Genomic DNA, 19,868 nt, shown 5'->3' on the forward strand with positions numbered 1-19,868 from the left:
CATCACAAATAACAAACAAACTTGCACAATTCATACCGAATTGATTGCGACTGATGATTTATTAGAAGGAAACTGAACAATGTTTGTACCATTACATGTAACATTAGTGATGAAAATTGTATGAAATGTAAAGTATTCAAATCTTGTTTTCTGTTTACGAATGCTTTTCCCAGAGGCTGTGTAACAGGAAAGAATGAAGCCGCACTTGCAATATATTAATAATTCTTGCCAGAAGCGACTGTATATTTTCATTTGCTCCTGTTTTTGCAACAAGTTTTGTTATAAACATGGACTTGCATTATAGCACTGTACTTTTCCTTTTGTAACCTAACAAATGACATTAATAAACTTCCACATTATGATAGATAAAAAAATCTCAGTATTTACTGTACAGAGAACCAGTACCCATTTCTTTGCGTACTATTGTTTGCTGAAAACCTTGTTTCAGTATCTTGCACAGTTTATAATACGGTGTGTGTAGTGACTTGTCATGCTGCACTCTGCGTGGCGCGCTCAAACTTAAAATGTGCGGTGTATCACCAATACATACAATCCATATACTCGTCACTGGAAAGATACAGCTTGACTACCGTGATAAAAAATTACCTCGTTACGTTAGCTTCAGTTAGTGCACTGCAATACAGGATCTAAAATGTGCAAAACGTGAAATAGCCAGTGAGGTCATTCTTCATCATAAATACTTCAAATTACATTCAATGACTTATGGTACTTCATTTATAGACATCATAAAAACTGTGCCTAATGACAAAATGTAGTCACTTCATTGCCAAGCATGAATGTTTGGCTATAACATAAAAATTTTATGAAATCACATGAGAAATGTCGGCTATAATGTATCATTTTTTTATGAAGGCACATGAGAAATGCTGCATAGCAAAAAGAAAAACCCCACACAAATTCCAAAAACAGTATTTTCCTAATTTTTGTGTACAAATAGTAAAACGTTTTCCGAACAAACTAATTTCAGAAAAGGATGTAGCTTTGCCTCATTTATGTAAAGCAATGATCTGTGTGCCTGAAAATTCGGTTTCCGCTTAGGTTCTTTGGTGTTGCAGGGCAAGCAAGAGTTTTCCACAAACAGTCCGCAACAATAATACCACGTCTATGAGCCAGGGATGACGGATTGCGATACTGAGTCTGGATAATAAATCAGGGTGTATTCGACTTCAGGATAAAAGTACCTAGAATGCCTTAGTAAATCGAGGGCTGTTTTCAGAGTGAAAGGCATTATCTAATCAATAATTGCCATGACTTATAAGAGAGTGCATTACCATCATTGCATGGTTCACTGAGAAATGTGGTCCCTAAGTAAAGCAGCATGTGTCATATCATGAATGTATTACATATTCTAAGGGATATAAATGGGTGATATTTGTAACTAGTCACATTAATAAAAATTTTCATACTGAAGTGTGAATATAGTGCGTGTCATGAACTATGAACTTACAACACTTGCTATAAAGTAATGTTTTGGAACATATGTCTCACTTTTCTGATCTTGAAACAGCAGTGGACTTTCTCTTGCTGTGGAATATAAGGAGATCTGAGTACACTCTTGAGGCCTAATTTCAGGACAAGCTGCAACGGTTATGGAGGGATGTTCTTTGCAATGCTACACCTAGCTTAAATGCATGTGTCAAAATACTAGTTTTCTTGCAGGTTACAAGAATTATTCCATCTTAGTTCTCGATACCATGTTATATGTACAGTAATGGAAATAAGTATTCACACACTAGAGTATGGAAAAGTAAACTGCCTTTATTGACAATACAAAACCAAAAACACTAATTGGATGTGCACTATACACGTTGGCCAGTGGCCAATGCAGCTATGCTGGTATATAGAATGAGAATGAACAAGCCTTTACAAAACAAAATACAAAAACGTCTGCCAAGTTCTCTACTGTGCTGGGAATTAAGTATTCATACACCAACAGAAAATGACACTTCTAACAAAGCCAGAACATGTTTAATACTTTGTATGCATACCCTTCCAATGTATTACTTCTTGCAACCTCCATGGCATGGAATGGCCCAATTTTCTTGTAGTTCCCAATGTCATACCTTCCCATTCTGGAAGGAGAGCCTCTTTCAAAGAGGCCTTACTACGGATGTGATGTTTTCTCACTCGTGTTTCCAGCTCACTCCCAAGTGTTCGATGGGATACAGGTCCGGACTCTGAGGTGGTGTTTTAAAAGTGTGTGGAGTGTTGTAGAGCAACCACAGCCAGATATTTTGCGCTGTATGTTTGGGATCATTGTCCTGTTGGAAGTAATAATTTCTAGGAATACCCAAGGCATCAACACTCTCTTGTAAGTTCTGTTTGAGAATGTTCATATATACAAATCTGTCCATGGTACCTTCCACAAACACTGATTTTCCGACACCGGAGGCTGAAATACAGCCCCATACCATCACTCCACCACATCCGTGCTTCACTGTGGGTTGAATGTTGTTTCGGTCATGGTCTGTATTCGGTCTTCTCCTGACCAAGATCCTACCATCATTGTACACGGTATTAAATTTGCTTTCATCACTAAACAATACAATATCCCAGAAGTCTGCTGTCTTGGATACATGCTGTTTCGCAAATTCCATCCGCCACTCCCTGTTCTTTTTGCTGATGTAGGGCTTTTGTCTTGGGACCCTGGCTCTGTAGCCCAAACAATTGAGAATGGTACGAACTGCCCTTAGAGTGATGTCCTTTCGGAAGTGGTCATGTACATATGCGGACAGTGCAGACACTGTCGTTTTCGGCTTTTTATTGATAATTCTTAGTAGCATTCTGGTCTCTCTTGTTGTTGGCTTCTGTGGATTACCATGTCATTCACTGTTTATTACTACATGTCTGTCCTTATATCACTTAATGATAGATTGCACTGTTGCTCGGCTTCGTCCTGTGATGTTCGCAATTTCGGCATATGACTTGTTTTGAAGATACTGGGTGACAATGATGTTTGATTCCTCAATGGTCGTTTCCTTCCCCTTGCAGCCCATTCTGCTGTTCCACGATACCCATGTCTGATGTGCTGTTGCTTCACGGCCACCACACGACTACACAAGTGTGGCATGCACTCAGGGGCTTCATCAGCCGTTTGTTTGGTTCAAAGTAGTCCGCTGTATGAATACATTTTGCCCTGTTGTAGACCATGCAGAGTGTAACATATTTTATTTTCCCAGAATAGATTCATGGCATACGGGGAGCTTCATTACCAAGAACATGGCTATCTGACGCTGCATCATCATACTTACTCGTGTCGGAGCTGTGGGTGATTTACTATCCCAACACACCACTTGCTGTATGAATCCTTATTTCCATGATTGTATGTCATCTGTGTCTTTCTGTAAGAGTTTAACTTGTATTGTTACATAGTGATTATCAACACCTTTGTTGATTGAACCTCTACTTGCTTTGTTGTAGTGGTCGTGGATACTTATTCACTGACTGTTGTTAATTATTTCTGGAAGTCTTTGCTTTTTCCTGCTTGAACCCTTGAGGCAGACCTGTTTGCCACTGATACAGATGGTCGAGAGAGTTCTGATTATTCCAGTGTAGGTCAGCAATATTTTGTCGCTTTTGCGTATTTGATGTCCTCTTTAACTCAAAAGCATTCCCACTGTATCGGAAATGGCTGACATCTTTTTGCAAATGCTTTCAGGTATGTCATAGCCCCCCCTCCCCACCCCTTTCCCATAAAAGTCGCACTGAGAACTGTGAGACTGTAATTATGTTTATGTTCTTCAAAGAACTACTGAGAACAATCAATATTGAGCTGGGAGGTTTATGACAAATAAATGACATAGAATAATTACATGCCATTCACCTCCAAGGTTCACTCATAATCATCTCGAAACTGCAAATCAAATGTGTGTCTTTACCTCTGTGTAGAAAGCTGGAGTAAAATCACTGGCTACACTGTACACATTTCACATTTGTTACCAGACCAACAATGCTTAGCGATGTAGCTATGGCCTTAAAGCATGGTGGTGGTGAAGGGAGGGAAAAGAGGGGAGTGTCAGAATACTGCCTCTCCTCACATTTAGGTTATCATGTTGTTTTTATTTTCTTAAATTTGGTATTGTTCATAGAGTGTGGCGAGCATTGTAACAGCGGTGAGCCAGGTCAGGTGTACCGTCCACTGTTTGGGCATTTTGGGGCGATGTTTATCATTTTCGATAGGACCGTGCCTTGTGACTGCGAGACTAAACTGACCAAAAAAAGTTTTGCACCACCTGCAAATTTGCGAACTTGTGTCAGCTTAGATTCAAGGGGAACCGAACAATAACTAATTGTGGTGGTGGCATTACTTGTTTTGAGCAATATATTATTATGCAGGTGCAGAGGATAACTATTAACATTGTAAAGGGACAGCAAAACTAATGTTTTCTGTCAAGATTTCTATCTCAAGCTGGCACATCTTGCCCAAATTTGGCCCTCTGGCCACTCTAGTTCGTCCACACGATGTAGACAGCCCAATCAGTCTCAACCACTGTTCGAAAGTGCTATGCAGAATTTGTTACATATGTGTACAGAGGCTGTCCTTCATTAGGAGTCAGACTGAAAAATAGGACGAAGGGAGAGGACAGAATGTAGTAGCTGCTATAAGATGTTAAGATGCTTCAGTCAAAAGCAAAAATTGCTGCCAACAAAAACATTGATCCCATAATTTTTGACAGCAGCATAGTTTATTCCCTGGCTTGGCCTATAGATCACTATAGATCAAATGAAACTCCAAGTGAAGTTGCAGGGGAACAGAAAACATATCTTGCCCCCCCCCCCCCCCTGCCCCATGTCTCCCAGAGTTTGAAGTGATGGGGGAGGGGGGGAGTGACTGCCCCTCCTGTATGGCATTGTCAATAGCTCATTTCTACTAAACATTTGTTCTCTTTTCCCTCATGAAGATACCTCGGACTTTTAATATACATTGACTTTAGTTCAAAAGTATCATTCCACAGGGACATGAAAAGTAGAAGTTTTTGCTATGTTTATGTGGCAGTAAGATTTGTACCATATCCTACAATAGCTATTTTGCTTTGAAACAGTTAAGGAAGAAAACATTCAGTTTATCTGTCTGATTCCAGGCTATTATGTCACAAAGACTGGAAACAGTGAGAATGCAGCAACCTTGCATAATGTACTTGCCAGACATTACTGAGTGGTGGAATATGGCTGGTGATCTGGTGAGGTCAATATTTCTGAGAGTGATGAATTGTTTTGATTCACGTACAGAAGTTTTGTTGCTGGCAACAGCACATGTACCATATACTGAACTGCCTGATTCTGTGAGTATAACAGATTTGTTCTAAATGTAATCCTACATAACACTAATTACTTTAGAACTGTACTGTAACAGTTCTTTCCTCAACTATTGAAAATAACCATTATGATAATGTTTGAAATTTCATCTTATTTATCAAATACTAAAATTTTGTGGTCATTGAGTGAGCTAAGAGAATCTGTGTTTATACGTTCTGCTCATGAGTGCTTCTCAACTTAGACTCAAAATCTACACTGTAATTTTTCAACCTTTCCAGAGAAATAGTCTTTTCACAGCAAATACAGGTTGCAGCCTAGAGGCAGATGACAGCATATACAAATGAAAATTGTTAATAGTGAATTAAGAGATGATGTTTACATATAATCTACCATGATTATATGTAGGACTGCCACATTGTTATGTAGTACTGCAAGTACAGTTGGCAAAAAGTGGTGCTGTTCTTAATAATTTGTATAAAACCTTAGATGTTGGTTTTTTGAACTGCTCGTGATATATATGAGTGGCAGTTAGTACACATATACTGTATGCATGGATATTATTTTGTGTTTGGTTTGATACTTATAAATACATTAGGTAGAGTCCATGGTGACTCATGTTACATTTTGAAATTGTGGTTAATTATGTTGAGTTTTTATCCATCTGTAAACCCATATTTTCTTTTGTAAATCATTATCATACATTGTATTATTCAGGCAAAAACCTTGAATTAATATTTAAGCAGTGGAGAGCACTAAAATAAAGAACAAGAAAGTTATTCATATTGCGACTTGTGTTACAGATTTGGGACATCCTGTTGCTAATGAACAATTTAGGTCAAAAGTGTCCTCGAACTATTAGGAGTATGGATCTGGTTTTGGTCACAGGAAATGCAAATTAGGTTGGCAGTCAAATGACACAGTTACAGATTTCCAAAAATATTTATACCATGTAAAGTATTGTAATATATTGAAAAAAGCATGTCACTCAATGTTACGTGACTCACATTACTTTCCACTTATTGTTGGAAAAAGTTTTTCCTATGAGCAGAGAAATAAAAATATGACATTATTTACCAAATAAGATAACCTTAACATTAACACCTTATTTTTTAAACACTATGAAAAATTATAAGAGCATGACACCTGGGAAAATAAGCTGTAAATTCAATTAAAATTCAGAGAATTGAAATTATCCTCTTGCATTGACAACACCAGTTGGATTAATTTTCTTTAGAATTTTGTCCTGTGTGTACAGTATTTCCTCACATTTTGCAGGCCATTTCCAATAATGACCAGCACACTCCATTGCACTGATTACATAAGAGTTTCCAAAAATTGCATGTACCTCTTCAACATAGAACTTACCATCATATTCTGCTTTGTACCTGTCTCCAATTTTTACACTTTCTATAGTTTCTTCGGCATGATGATATGCAGCAACGAAATTCTTTGGAGACAGCAGATGTGTTTGTAGTACTCCGGTCTCATAGTGAAAGCAGTGAATCTTTTGATGTTTGGTGCTGATGGTGCTAAAGAAAATATTAGAGCCAGATTGAGTTTCACATTTATTCCTTCAATTTCATCAGAAGAAATATGAATAACCTGCATAGTTGTGATACATACAGCTGCCTGAGAAAAAGTTGATGCATCACCTACTATGAATTCTCACCTTTTTACTGTATTCCACATGTGCCGTTCCACAACTGCACCAATTCCATGTACAGCTCCTTTAATGTGAAATGTAGCAAAAAAGTTCCAATAGATTCCTACATTGTGGAACAATTGAAGTTGAGGAACAGCAGCAATAATATATTTGTTTTTAAATTATAAGGCAGGTCCATCTGACCAGATTGAAACTACCTTCACATTTTCGGGTATTGTTGACAGTACCTTGCTAATGTATGCAATCACAGTATCCTTGGAATGGGTTAAGTTGCCTGAAATACAACAATTGGGTGATGAGAACCTGAATGCCACAGTGACACAGTGAAAATACTATCTTGTGCTTGTGCCCGATGTACACTTTGCACCGCATCTTGACAAACAAAAGTGTAATTTTCAGTAAAATCAATATTCAGCAATGCAAACTCTTTAGAATCTTGGCTCAGAACAATTTCATTTTGCTGAAAATAAGATGCAGACTGAGTGTTCTTTGTATAGTAATGAAGAAGAAACATAGGAATTACGAAAATTATGTATTTTACTATATCAGCTGTAGAGCCCTCTCCTTTGACTTTAATAATTTTAGAGCCAGTTTCTTCTGTATTCTGAACATACCATGTTAAATTCACAATTTCTATCTTGTCAATCTTATACGATTTGTTGAAACGTTTACCATTATGACATGTGTTTCATCCATTCTGCCAACAAATCTCACTGGGTGGCAGGCATATGATAGCTGATACAAATGTGTTGCTGTAAGCTGGCGTATTATCATGTTTCTTATTAAGGCTGCTGATAGCTTTCACGAAATTTTCATGGTATTTACACAAACATACATTATGAGGTAGTTTGCTGCTTAACTGAATATATGGTGGCTGTTTTTCTGCAAACTTATATTTCTCAATATGTTAATGTTTGAATGCCTCATATGTCTCCACAATGGACATGACTAGGAGATGAATATGAACTGTCTTCTTCTCATTATTTTCTTTAATGAAGATTGTGTTCTTCCTGCCTGGTGACTAACATTGTTGTGACAGTAGAAACCAATTACCCATGTTTAGTTTCACAACAGTCACCTGTTTTGTAATCTGGTACCATGAGTTGGTGTTTCTGAGTTTCCATATGATGAATTTCCACACAAGACACTGTACAGCTTACAAACATTATGCTGTGGTGAAGATGGCAAGAAACAATTGGCTCGAGCTGTGGCTTTACCCGGAGCACTATGTGACTTATATGGGGACAAGCCAGCTTTCCAAGGCTGCTGATTTTGTATCTTACTTTGCCTATGTTTTCTAACACTTCTCCTAGTTTTGGCACTTATTACTTCTAATAACAATTGTTGCTTATGTTGACTCAACTGTAGGAACTTTTGTTTGTGGTTCTGTTGACTTTTTCTAGCTTCTTCCAGATGCAGCTTCTTAAATTCTTTATACTTTCCTTCACTCTTTAAACTTTCTCCTCTTTTCTGTCCTTCTACTGATGTTAAGGGCATCCTCTTTTTTTAATGTTACAAACTGAATTTTATGTTTTTACAATATTGGTTGAAATTGGGAAGTTTTATCAGTTATATTATTTACACTTTCATGCAAAGGAGGAAATTACTGAAGAAGATCAAGTTAGCTCTTACATTCCTCTTAATATCAAAACTTAATTACATGAAAGTGACTCATGTTACATTAAAGTTCATACTGTTGTATTACATTATTTATCCTAACCTATAATTTACATACTTCAGTTTTATACTGTTTATGCAATACATTAGGGTATGTAACTGTAATATAAATAGTGATATACTAATTATTACCTGCCAATTAGTTTAAATGAATGTCCAAAGTCTCCAATAATTCACATTCTCATCACATAAAAAACACATGGCCTTATAAAAATGCTCACAAATTATGGATGGAAAGCAATAATGGGCAACAAACCATTGTTGCCACACAATAAAAATTTTTCAAACAATATATGAAATACAACAAATTTTGAACTTTTGAAAATCAAAAGTGTGTCCTACTTTACACAGAATATCCCATTGGATTTTAATAAAATAAGGAAAATTTTTACTTGTTGATAGAAATTAATGCAAAAATTAAGTTAATAGCTTTAAAATTCAGTTGGTATGTATTATTCTTTCTATTTCTTTTATTATTATCTTTCTGACTACTAAGGAGGAATGAAACACTTTTAAAATGCTTTCAGTTTGAACACGGTCCTTTGACACATTTTGTCCTCCTCTGGCAATCGGGCCAACCACTATGCAGTACCACACTATGCTAGCTTCAGTATCTTGAAAATTTCTGGCAAATTAAAACTACTATATGTGGCAGTCAAAGACTAAAAACTGGAAACTTACCTTTCATGGCCAGTACTGCTTCTAACTCAGTTACATAGGTACAGTTCACAGCCCTTACTAACAGTGTGATGTTTGCCTGCCTTACTTTTTCATTGATTGTCCTCGGTGTTGATGTACTGCATTGTTGGGTTGGGTTGTTTTGGGGTAGGAGACCAGACAGCGAGGTCATCGGTCTATTGCATTGTTATACTGGCTGAAAAATGGGTGTGGAACTTCAACACTGACTACTGTAAATGATGTAGCTGACAGTTGCACAGTTACTTTTCACAGTTCTTTAATTTCACTGTTCACAACCCCACAATGTTACAGAATTATATGGTCAGTTCACTATTGGTTAATGTTTGATAAGCCGCATTAATATTTTGTGGGCAAAATGTCAGTATACTGCTACAACAGTTTACTGTTGAACATCTATGAACAGTAAAAAACTAACCACACAGTTCTTGCCGAATAATACGGTACATGTGAGACTATTGAACAGACACTGTCATTGGTTTAAAACATGGTCCATATGTGTTACGTTTATTTCAAGGTTATGTTGATGCATTGTTGTTGATCTAACTAGTACAGGTTCCTCATCTGAAAATCGGCTGTGGACTGACTGTCTCAGGACCAAAAATTGGGCCTTTATATATCCTCACAATAATAGGTACTGAAACTATACATTGTTTGATGTTTAATTTACAGAAATTACAATTAAAACATAACTCATTCAATTAAGTGAATATATCAAAAAATTCCTTCTTTTTAACAATTTATTCTTCTACAAGGGTTAAGCCGAATCATTTATTTAAATGATGAAATTAACAGGCATAGTTATACAAACAATACTTTCGACAAAACTGGTAATTACTCTGAAATTAATTAAGGGCTGGATTTGCCAATATATTTTTGAATAGAGCCAAATAAATACTTTAAGAATCCTAGTAGTTCTTTTCCAAATGTTTATAATTAGTATAGAATTTATATTTGTTTATTAAGTCAACAATAGAATCTAAGTCACAAAACAATGACTGATTTCACCCTATAACAAAAGATAATAACTAGGAATAGTCAAAATAAATCAGGAAATTAATTACATTCATAATACTAAGCACAAAATTAGACCTGGTGGTATATTTCTTAACACTGAGGGCCAACCTTCCTCTTTTATGAAAATGCAGGTTATACTCAGATATGGTAATGGTAATTAGACAAAACTGAAAATAAAATGAATTTAAGGAGGCAGATGGCAAAACAAGAGGGGCACTAAAGAGATCCCAGCTTGCTTCATCACAACAGCATACCTTCATATGAATTTCTCTGTTTTGTTGTGTGTTTTGTGATAATCTCATTAATTGTATAATTTATTTGCTAGGAAAATGTAAATATTTATGAGTGTATTATGAGATTAAACCTGTGAAACATGCATTGAAAAAATGTCTCATAAGATGAACAACATGTCTGTGGGAGCTGAATACAGTCAAACGACGGGGTGCTGAGGAGATATAATATTTTATTTTCTATTGTATAAGAAATTAAAAGAGCTGTTGTACTCAGTAAAAAATAGTTTAGGCATCAGGTTTCCCAGAATTTATAAAATTGTGAGGGGAACTGCATATACAATGGTCAGTCCTTGCATTCAATTAAATATAAACATTTGGACAAATCAATAATTACTGAGTATGAAATTATGTTTCACCAAACTTCAATTTTAATGTGTTTGTAATACACTGTACATCTTTGTGAGATTATGGCTTAAATTGTAATCTTGTTCTGCTATCTTTTGAACTGTTACTAATTTCTTTATTTTGGGTTCTTGAACTTGATTTGGAAGGTTAATTGTAACGGTTAAGGACTGCAGTTGACTCAGCAGTGACATTGTGGAACTCCATATTTTTGTTCCTCTATTATGGATATATTTATGTGGTGCAACATCACAATGTGACCTTGTGCTTTCTGTTATGGAGTTCAGTTTCTATCCAGGCTAGAATGATATGGTTGATTCCATAACTATTTTTCTTTCAAGTAAAGTTATATCTTCAATAGATAGGGGAAAGCAGATTATTATTTGTGGGGACTTCAACGTTGATTCACTGAAAGAGTGTAATGGGAAGAATGACCTGGAAGTCTTGCTCAGTTCTTTCAATTTGACATCTGTCATTAATTTTCCTATTCAGGTAGTAAAGGACAGCAGCACATTGATAGATAACAATTTTATAGACCAAGATAAGTTTAAAAACATAAATTCTTACCCTGTTGAGAATGGCCTTTCTGATCATGGTGCTCAGCTAGTTACTATATATGACATAGCTCCATTCAGTAATTCAAAACTACCCTCCAAAGTTGTACATTCAATTCAAGACTCAACAATTAGGAATTTCAGGAAAAATCTTCAGCAGTTTGACTGGGATGAGGTGTACAAGGAACTCAACGCTAATTTAAAATATAACTTATTTCAAGATACACATGTAGAAGAATTTGAAAACTGTTTCCCCTAGAAATTAGTTAAATCTAATTATGAGAAACCATGCAAAGAACCTTGGCTTACTAAAGGAATAAAAATATCTTGTAACCACAACAAGAAAGAGTAATGACCCAGAAACAGCCAAATATTATAAAAACTACTGTGCTACATTAAGAAAGGTTATTAAAAAGCCCTGAAGCATGTGCATCATGTTTGAGATTAATACCTCTGATAACAAAATCAAAACAATTTGGAATATTATTATAAGGGAACCATGAGTACAGGATGATGGCATTACCATCAAAGCAAATGAAAACTTGAAAAAACAATAAGGTAGAAGTCAAAAACATTTAGAATAATCATTTTTTAAATGTTGTTGAGAAAATAGGATCTAAATGTTCATCAGAAGAAGCAAGGCAGTTAATGGAAGAGGCGATTGAAATTACACCCACCTCTCCTTCTGAAATGAGGGAGATAATAAACTCTCTCAAGAATAAAAGCTCACATGGAATTAATGTCATTTGCAGCAGAATAATACAAACTTGTTCCCAAGAAATAAGTGAGATTCTTAGCCACATATGTAATAGCTCTCTTAAGCAGGGTATTTTCCCAGATAGACTGAAGTATGCCATTGTTAAACCTCTGCATAAAAAAGGGTATATGTCTGATGTCAACAACTACCACCCAGTCTCTCTTCTGACTGCCTTATCCAAAATCCTTGAAAAAGTAATGTATTGTACAGTAGTTTCACACCTTTGTAATAATAAACTTGTAACAAAATGTCAGTTTGGTTTCCAGAAAGGTTTTTCAACAGAAAATGCTATATATACTTTCACTAATGAAATATTAAATGCTCTGAGTAACCGGAAGTCACCAGTTGGGACTTTTTGTGACCTCTCAAAGGCTTTTGATTGTGTAAATCATGGAATACTTCTAGATAAACTCAAGTATTGGGTAACAGAAGAAATATTGAATTTAATTGCTGAAAGGAGAAAATATGAAAATGCAGTAAATGAAGCAGGCAAAAAGGAATACAAACGTCTCAAAAATGAGATTGACAGGAAGTGCAAAAGGGCTAAGCAGGCATGGCTAGAGGACAAATGTAAGGATGTAGAGGCTTATCTCAATAGGGGTAAGATAGATACTGCCTACAGGAAAATAAAGAGACCTTTGGAGAAAAGAGAACCACTTGTATGAATATCAAGAGCTCAGATGGAAACCCAGTTCTAAGCAAAGAAGGGAAAGCAGAAAGGTGGAAGGAGAATATAGAAGGCCTACACAAGGTTGACGTACTTGAGGGCAATATTATGGAAATGGAAGAGGATGCAGAGGACGATGAAATGGGAGGTACGATATTGCAGGAGAAGTTTGACAGAGCACTGAAAGACCTGAGTCGAAACACGCCCTGGGAGTAGACAACATTCCATTAGAACTACTGACGACCTTGGGAGAGCCATTCCTGACAAAACTCTACCACCTAGTGAGCAAGATGTATGAGACAGGCGAAATACCCTCAGACTTCAAGAAGAATATAATAATTCCAATCACAAAGAAAGCAGGTGCTGACAGATGTGAAAATTACCGAACAATCAGTTTAATAAGTCAAAGATGCAAAATACTAACACAAATTCTTTACAGACGAATGGAAAAACTAGTAGAAGCTGACCTCGGGGAAGATCAGTTTGGATTCCGTAGAAATGTTGGAACACGTGAGGCAATACTGACTCTACGATTTATCTTAGAAGAAAGATTAAGGAAAGGCAAACCTACGTTTCTAGCATTCGTAGACTTAGAGAAAGCTTTTGACAATGTTGACTGGAATACTCTCTTTCCAATTCGAAAGGTGGCAGGGGTAAAATACAGGGAGTGAAAGGCTGCACTGGAGTCATCAATGGTCTCAACACATGGCATCTCATCAGGAGGCGAGGCCACCTGGGGTACCACAGGGCTGCAGAGGCTGTTTAGCAAAAGGCAAGGTCCATGGCGGTTGAACTCAGTGTAAGAAATGGCCTGCTCAGCGTACTGCCTCCTGCAGATAAATACTTCTGTGAGTGGGTCTGCTGATACTATGTGTAGTGTACACCCTCCATGACAGGTTTCCACATTATTAGTTTGGGCTACCCACACCAGCTCACCTGCCTTCATTTCAATGTACAATGGTGGAGATATCAAATACCCTGTCTTAGAATATTGCTAAGTGTATGAAATCCATACTACTTAGGCCTCAATGGAGATATTTAATGTAAACATAGAAAGGTAACACAAATGACCACATGTTTCTTAGACTCACAGGAATGTGTCATGTTAATACTGAAAATCTTGGGAATTGGCAGATGCCTGCAGACAGATGCTAATTACCACACAAAAGCTTACTTAAAGTTTCAAGAACCAATATTAAGTGAAAAATTAGAGTTCTTGAGTCCCCTAAGTGTCACTTCTATAGGGACCACAAAGACTAGACTAATCTAATTAAAGTGTGTACAGAGACATTTAAACAGATATTCTTGGTACATTCCATACACAACAGGAATGAGGAGGAGGCCTAACATGTGATATGGTTCTAAATACCTCCACTACACACTTCAGCTCACAGTGGTTTGCAGAAAATGTACATAATGTAGAGCACCAGAAAACATGCAGGAGTGATGCAGATACATATAATGGAAGTCATTTGTGGAAAAGTTTAGAGCAGGCCTTTAACAGGCTGTTAGTATGAAATGCCTGATGGTGTTGATGATGGTGTTGATAGTGCAGTGATGATAATTTTGATTTGTATTACACATGTAAATGTGTGTTCTTGCACAAACTAATGAATTTTGTTCATGATCTGTGTCCACCCTTTAATTAGAAAAGTAATTTTGAGATTAATAATAATAATAATAATAATAATAATAATATTCTAGTATCATGTTTACACTAACATTCTTTTTCTTCCATGTCACAACAGCTCCACCATTGTGGTTTTGAACCACATGGATTACCTGACAGAGGGCCTCTGCCGGCTGTCAGATTCATCCACATACAAACTCTGCCACAGTGTCACCATTCCAGATATCAAGCAGGATCTCCAGTCCCTCCTCAAATCCTTAGAGCTATCCAGAACCTCTCCCCTGAGCCTGTCTCTCTCCCTCTCTCCCCAGCCTTACCATTCTCAACCCTTCTGCCTTCTATAAGCTTTCTAAGATCCATAAATCCAACCATGTAGGTTGCTCCATTGTGTTTGGTTGCTGAGCACCTGTTAAGGGAATCTCATGATTGTTGTATCTGTAATGATGTATAATCCCTCACAGAGGCCTTCACAGTCTGAAATTACCTTCCCAACCTTGTACAGAAACAGATCTCCCAAGCCTTACCTCTCCACTCACTTACAACCTCCCACATACTCACTGTCCAGCCACAAAGGTGCTCTCCCCTCATGACTCAGTATCACCTAGGAGTGGAGCAACTGAATCACTTTCTGCACCAGGATATTGACTACTGCTCATTGTGTCCTGTAATGAGGAATAACCTCCCCACTATCTGTACCACCCCTCCCACAGTGGTATTCCACCACCCACTGAACCTATGCAATATCCTTGTCCATCCCTTGCTCCTAACCCTTGCCTCATGGCTCATAACCTTGGAATAGATTTAGATTCAAGACTTGTCCCATACATCCTCCTACCACCACCACCTACTCCAGTCTGGTCACAGGCACTTCCTAACCCATCAAAGGTGTCGTGCGACCTATACACTAAGCTGCAACCACTATGTTGCTTTCTACTTGGGGTGACAATGAACAAACTGTCTGTCCACATGAATTGTTACTGACAAACTGTAGTCAAGAGACAGCTGCTGAACATGCTGCCCCACACAGTGTGCTGCATTTCACTGACTGCTTCACAGCCTGCACCATCTTGATCCTTCCTATCAATGTCATATTTTCTGGACTGTGCAGGTGGTAACTCTCCCTACAAGATATCCTATGTTCCTGTAAACCCCCTGGCCTTCATTAGCGCCTGTCCTCCACCTACCTGACCCTTTCTCTGCTTCCAGTCCAGCACTACACAGCCTTTAATTTCACTAATGCAGCCACTAGCCCTTTTTCTTTTCTATAATTCTCTCCTTTCCTGTTACCATTTCTCCCCACATCCCTCCCCATTACACCTAGCAGCCCTACACTGTCCCTGTTATGTCCTTGCATACTCCCACAATCAGTACTATACCTTCCCCTCTTCGTCCTTCCAGCCAACCTCTACCCTTCCATCCCTCCCCTTCCCACTGCACACTTCCCATTTCCCACTGCTCCTCCTTACCACCACCATCCATGCCAGATTGCTGCACCCATCACACACAGAGGCTGGAGACAGTGATCATGTGTGTGTTGTGCTCATGTGAAATGTGTAAGTTTTCTTCTTCGGAAGAAGGCCATTTAGCTAAAAGCTTAATTGTATAGCAATCTTTTCACTGTGCTGTTTTGTGACTTAACGTCTCCTCTATATGGTAATTAGCAATCTGCCCTTTACATAATATTGTTCTTTTTCATTTTCTGTTATTTGTTAGGTTGTGTACTCTCCATATTCCATGTTTAATGTTTGATGTTTTAACTGAGTAGTGATATTCTTGCTTTAATACCTTTTTGATTTGGGTCTTTTGTTCTAGATCATTTCTTGTGTTCTTTTGTTTATATCTTTAACTGATTGTCATTATTTTCGTATGAAACTTTCGTTAATTTCATTTTGTTTCTTTTTTGCATTTTAGATGTTTAAATATTTTTTGTATATTAGTGGATTTATAAGAAACTCATGAATAAATCTCTCTCAGTATTTTATTAAACTAAAAAAAAATTGAAGCTTTATAAACTAAGTCACCAACATCATAAGAAAGAAGGTAACATTAGATATAAATGTAGCTCAAAGCATTTTTCACAGTGAATCAGTGAGCTCTTAATGAACTTCTCTTCCTGCCTAAGGGAAGGAAAAAAAGATAGAAAAAAGTATAGCAATTTATGCATGGGCAAGGTACTTCATACAATTCATACAATTGTGGGCACTGTTTCACTCCCCGAAAATAGCCATTGGCTGAGCACTGTCCATTTTATCTTGCTCTACATCCACTATGGTTGCAGCTATCAAGGAGTTCTTGTGTGATACTTGCATTGAGACAAGGAAATGGTTACTTGAATGGATGTTGTCTGCAACTTCTCACTGGACATCATCTTTCTTGAGATTTTTATTACTTGCTCTGTGGCATTGACAGTGGTAGGGACCTGTAATAGATAGTGACTGAACAGCAAAAGTTGGTAATAAGCTGGCACACAGTCTCTATGTAGCTGTATTCACTTTTTTGCCAGTATACCATGAATTAAATATTCACACTCTTCTTTCAATATCTGGTTTGGCTGAGAACTTGGTGCATTCAGTGATTTTTTCCAGTGACAGCAGGAGCATCTGTATGTTGAGGCAGCTAATGCTGATCTATGTCACCAACACCTCACGCAGAAGTAAAAGAATTTGCATATAGTGCCACAGATTATATTTATGGTGGTGATAACAACATGTGACTTTTCCTTTGGAAAGTAAAGAATCTGTAAATTTCTCTGAAGTCTTCTAGTTTGAATGATTTGCTTACATGCACCACTGATATCATAGCCACTGCATCAGTCGTAGCTGAAGTTGCACATTATGACCTCCTTGATTAAGTAACTTGATAGGTCACTGCAGAGGACAGAATTTTTGTATTCTCGAATATAATTTCACCCTTGTTTGTAAGGCTGTGCTAATCAGCTACATTTTGTCCAAATGTTTATATCTAATGTGCCATTGATGTTCTGCACAACTTTTCAATATTCATGGACTCACCAATATAACTGCTGCTCCTTTCAGATGAAATGTTATAAATACTAAGAACGTTGATGCCAAAACTGTCTTTTTCCTGAGTGCAGCACCCCTTCTAATTACTTAGGCATTAGAAACTCAGATACTTTATTTGCTCAGTGCTGTGCATTATTTATCAGATTCAGCCCCCACACATAGGTGGCTCTTCTTGTCAGGCTTGACTATCCTCATGGTATCATTTCTAAGGAATTGCTAACTTTGTCTCATTCAGCACAGCCATTTTTTCAATGCATTTTTCACTTGTTTAATAACATAATCCACTCAATTAATATTTATAGTTTCCTAGCATGAAAAATAGCATAATAAAGAAAGCTTATCATAAAGCAGTCAATAAAATAGAAAACTTCATGTGAAATGAAACAGTGCATGAAGTTATCAAAAATATGCAAAGAGCTAAAAAATGAAATGGTGCTGCAAGTAGATGTCAACTGTTGTGCAATAAATGCACCAGTATGTGTAAAATTAGTTTGGGTTCAGCTGAAAAACTTCCTAAATTAAGTAAACACTCAGATTAACATATCAACACAACATGCTCAGATTAGCGTATTAAGTATCTAAAAACACCTCACATTTCATTGACTTAAAGATTTGGCTTTTAGCTAATTTTGCATCCCTGGCATCCCTGTTGTCTTATAGAATCATGTTTTGGCACAATGCAGGTAAAGTAATTGTAATATCTGAATTAAAAGCGACTAATAAGAATATTATGTAATGAATATAACTACACTTTTAGAGAAGCCTTTTTGAAATGAAGGAATTGGTACACTTGTTTCCCAGCACTTTTTACATGTCAACAGTATTTGTCATTAACTGTGAAAATCAATTTCCGTTGAACTTTGATTTGCATAAACACAACATAAGCTACAAAGTTAATTTAGATATGGATATTGTGGTCTTAGGATTCAGAGAGAGTTTTGTGTTTTGGTATAAAAGTTTTCAACAGGCTTTCAATGTACACTATGCAACAAACTGGTTGCCTTTAAGAATTCAAACTTTCAAAAAGGAAAAGAAAAGAAACACCTTATTAGGTGCTAGTCCTGCGAGTTATGTGACCTCCTAGATTTAAGGGTTGGAGATTCATACATTAATTTCGTTTATACTTTATGTGTTACAGCTCCCACAAAGAAAGAAACCTTCAGAAATGTAAAATGAGTCCCATTATCTGTGCGGAAAGTAGCAACATTCTTTGTAAGCTGGCTTCTATTTTTTTTTTCACTTTGATAACTGATGCAACTAAAAGGTATCAGATAGATTATATAATGGTAAGACAGAGATTTAGGAACCAGGTTTTAAATTGTAAGACATTTCCAGGGGCAGATGTGGACTCTGACCACATTCTATTGGTTATGACCTGTAGATTAAAACTGAAGAAACTGCAAAAAGGAGGGAACTTAAGGAGATATGACTTGCATAAACTGAAGGAAACTGAGGTTGTACAGAGTTTCAGGGAGAGCGTAAGGGAACAATTGACAGGAATGGGGGAAACAAATACAGTAGAAGAAGAATGGGTAGCTTTGAGGGATGAAGTAGTGAAGGCAGCAGATAATCAAGTAGGTAAAAAGACGAGGGCTTGTAGACATCCTTGGGTAACAGAAGAAATATTGAATTTAATTGATGAAAGGAGAAAATGTAAAAATGCAGTAAATGAAGCAGGAAAAAAGGAATACAAACGTCTCAAAAATGATATTGACAGGAAGTGCAAAATGGCTAAGCAGGGATGGCTAGAGGACAAATGTAAGGATGTAGAGGCTTATATCACTAGGGGTAAGATAGATACTGCCTACAGAGAACCACTTGCATGAAATCAAGAGCTCAGATGGAAACCCAGTTCTAAGCAAAGAAGGGAAAGCAGAAAGGTGGAAGGAGTATATAGAGGGTCTATACAAGGGCGATGTACTTGAGGACAATATTATGGAAATGGAAGAGGATGTGGATGAAGATGAAATGGGAGATACGATACTGTGTGAAGAGTTTGACAGAGCACTGAAAGACCTGAGTCGAAAGAAGGCCCCCGGAGTAGACAACATTCCATTGGAACTACGGACGGCCTTGGGAGAGCCAGTCCTGACAAAACTCTACCATCTGGTGAACAAGATGTATGAAACAGGCGAAATACCCTCAGACTTCAAGAAGAATATTATAATTCCAATCCCAAAGAAAGCAGGTGTTGATAGATGTGAAAATTACCAAACAATCAATTTAATAAGGCACAGCTGCAAAATACTAACGTGAATTCTTTACAGACGAA

General features: G+C 37.1%; 1 protein-coding gene across 1 annotated transcript in view; it reads left to right on the plus strand.

Annotated features, from left to right (window-relative positions):
• The window catches only part of LOC126278292 (ATPase family AAA domain-containing protein 2-like), a 115,495-nt gene that overhangs the window by 49,119 nt on the left and 46,508 nt on the right, over nucleotides 1-19,868 (plus strand). Inside the window, exon 8 of the mRNA XM_049978303.1 lies at nucleotides 5,103-5,303. Coding sequence (XP_049834260.1) covers nucleotides 5,103-5,303 — 201 coding nt within the window. The remainder of the gene's footprint in view (nucleotides 1-5,102; nucleotides 5,304-19,868) is intronic.

The sequence above is a fragment of the Schistocerca gregaria genome, chromosome 6 (genome assembly GCF_023897955.1).
Source record: "Schistocerca gregaria isolate iqSchGreg1 chromosome 6, iqSchGreg1.2, whole genome shotgun sequence".
Lineage (NCBI taxonomy): Eukaryota > Metazoa > Arthropoda > Insecta > Orthoptera > Acrididae > Schistocerca > Schistocerca gregaria.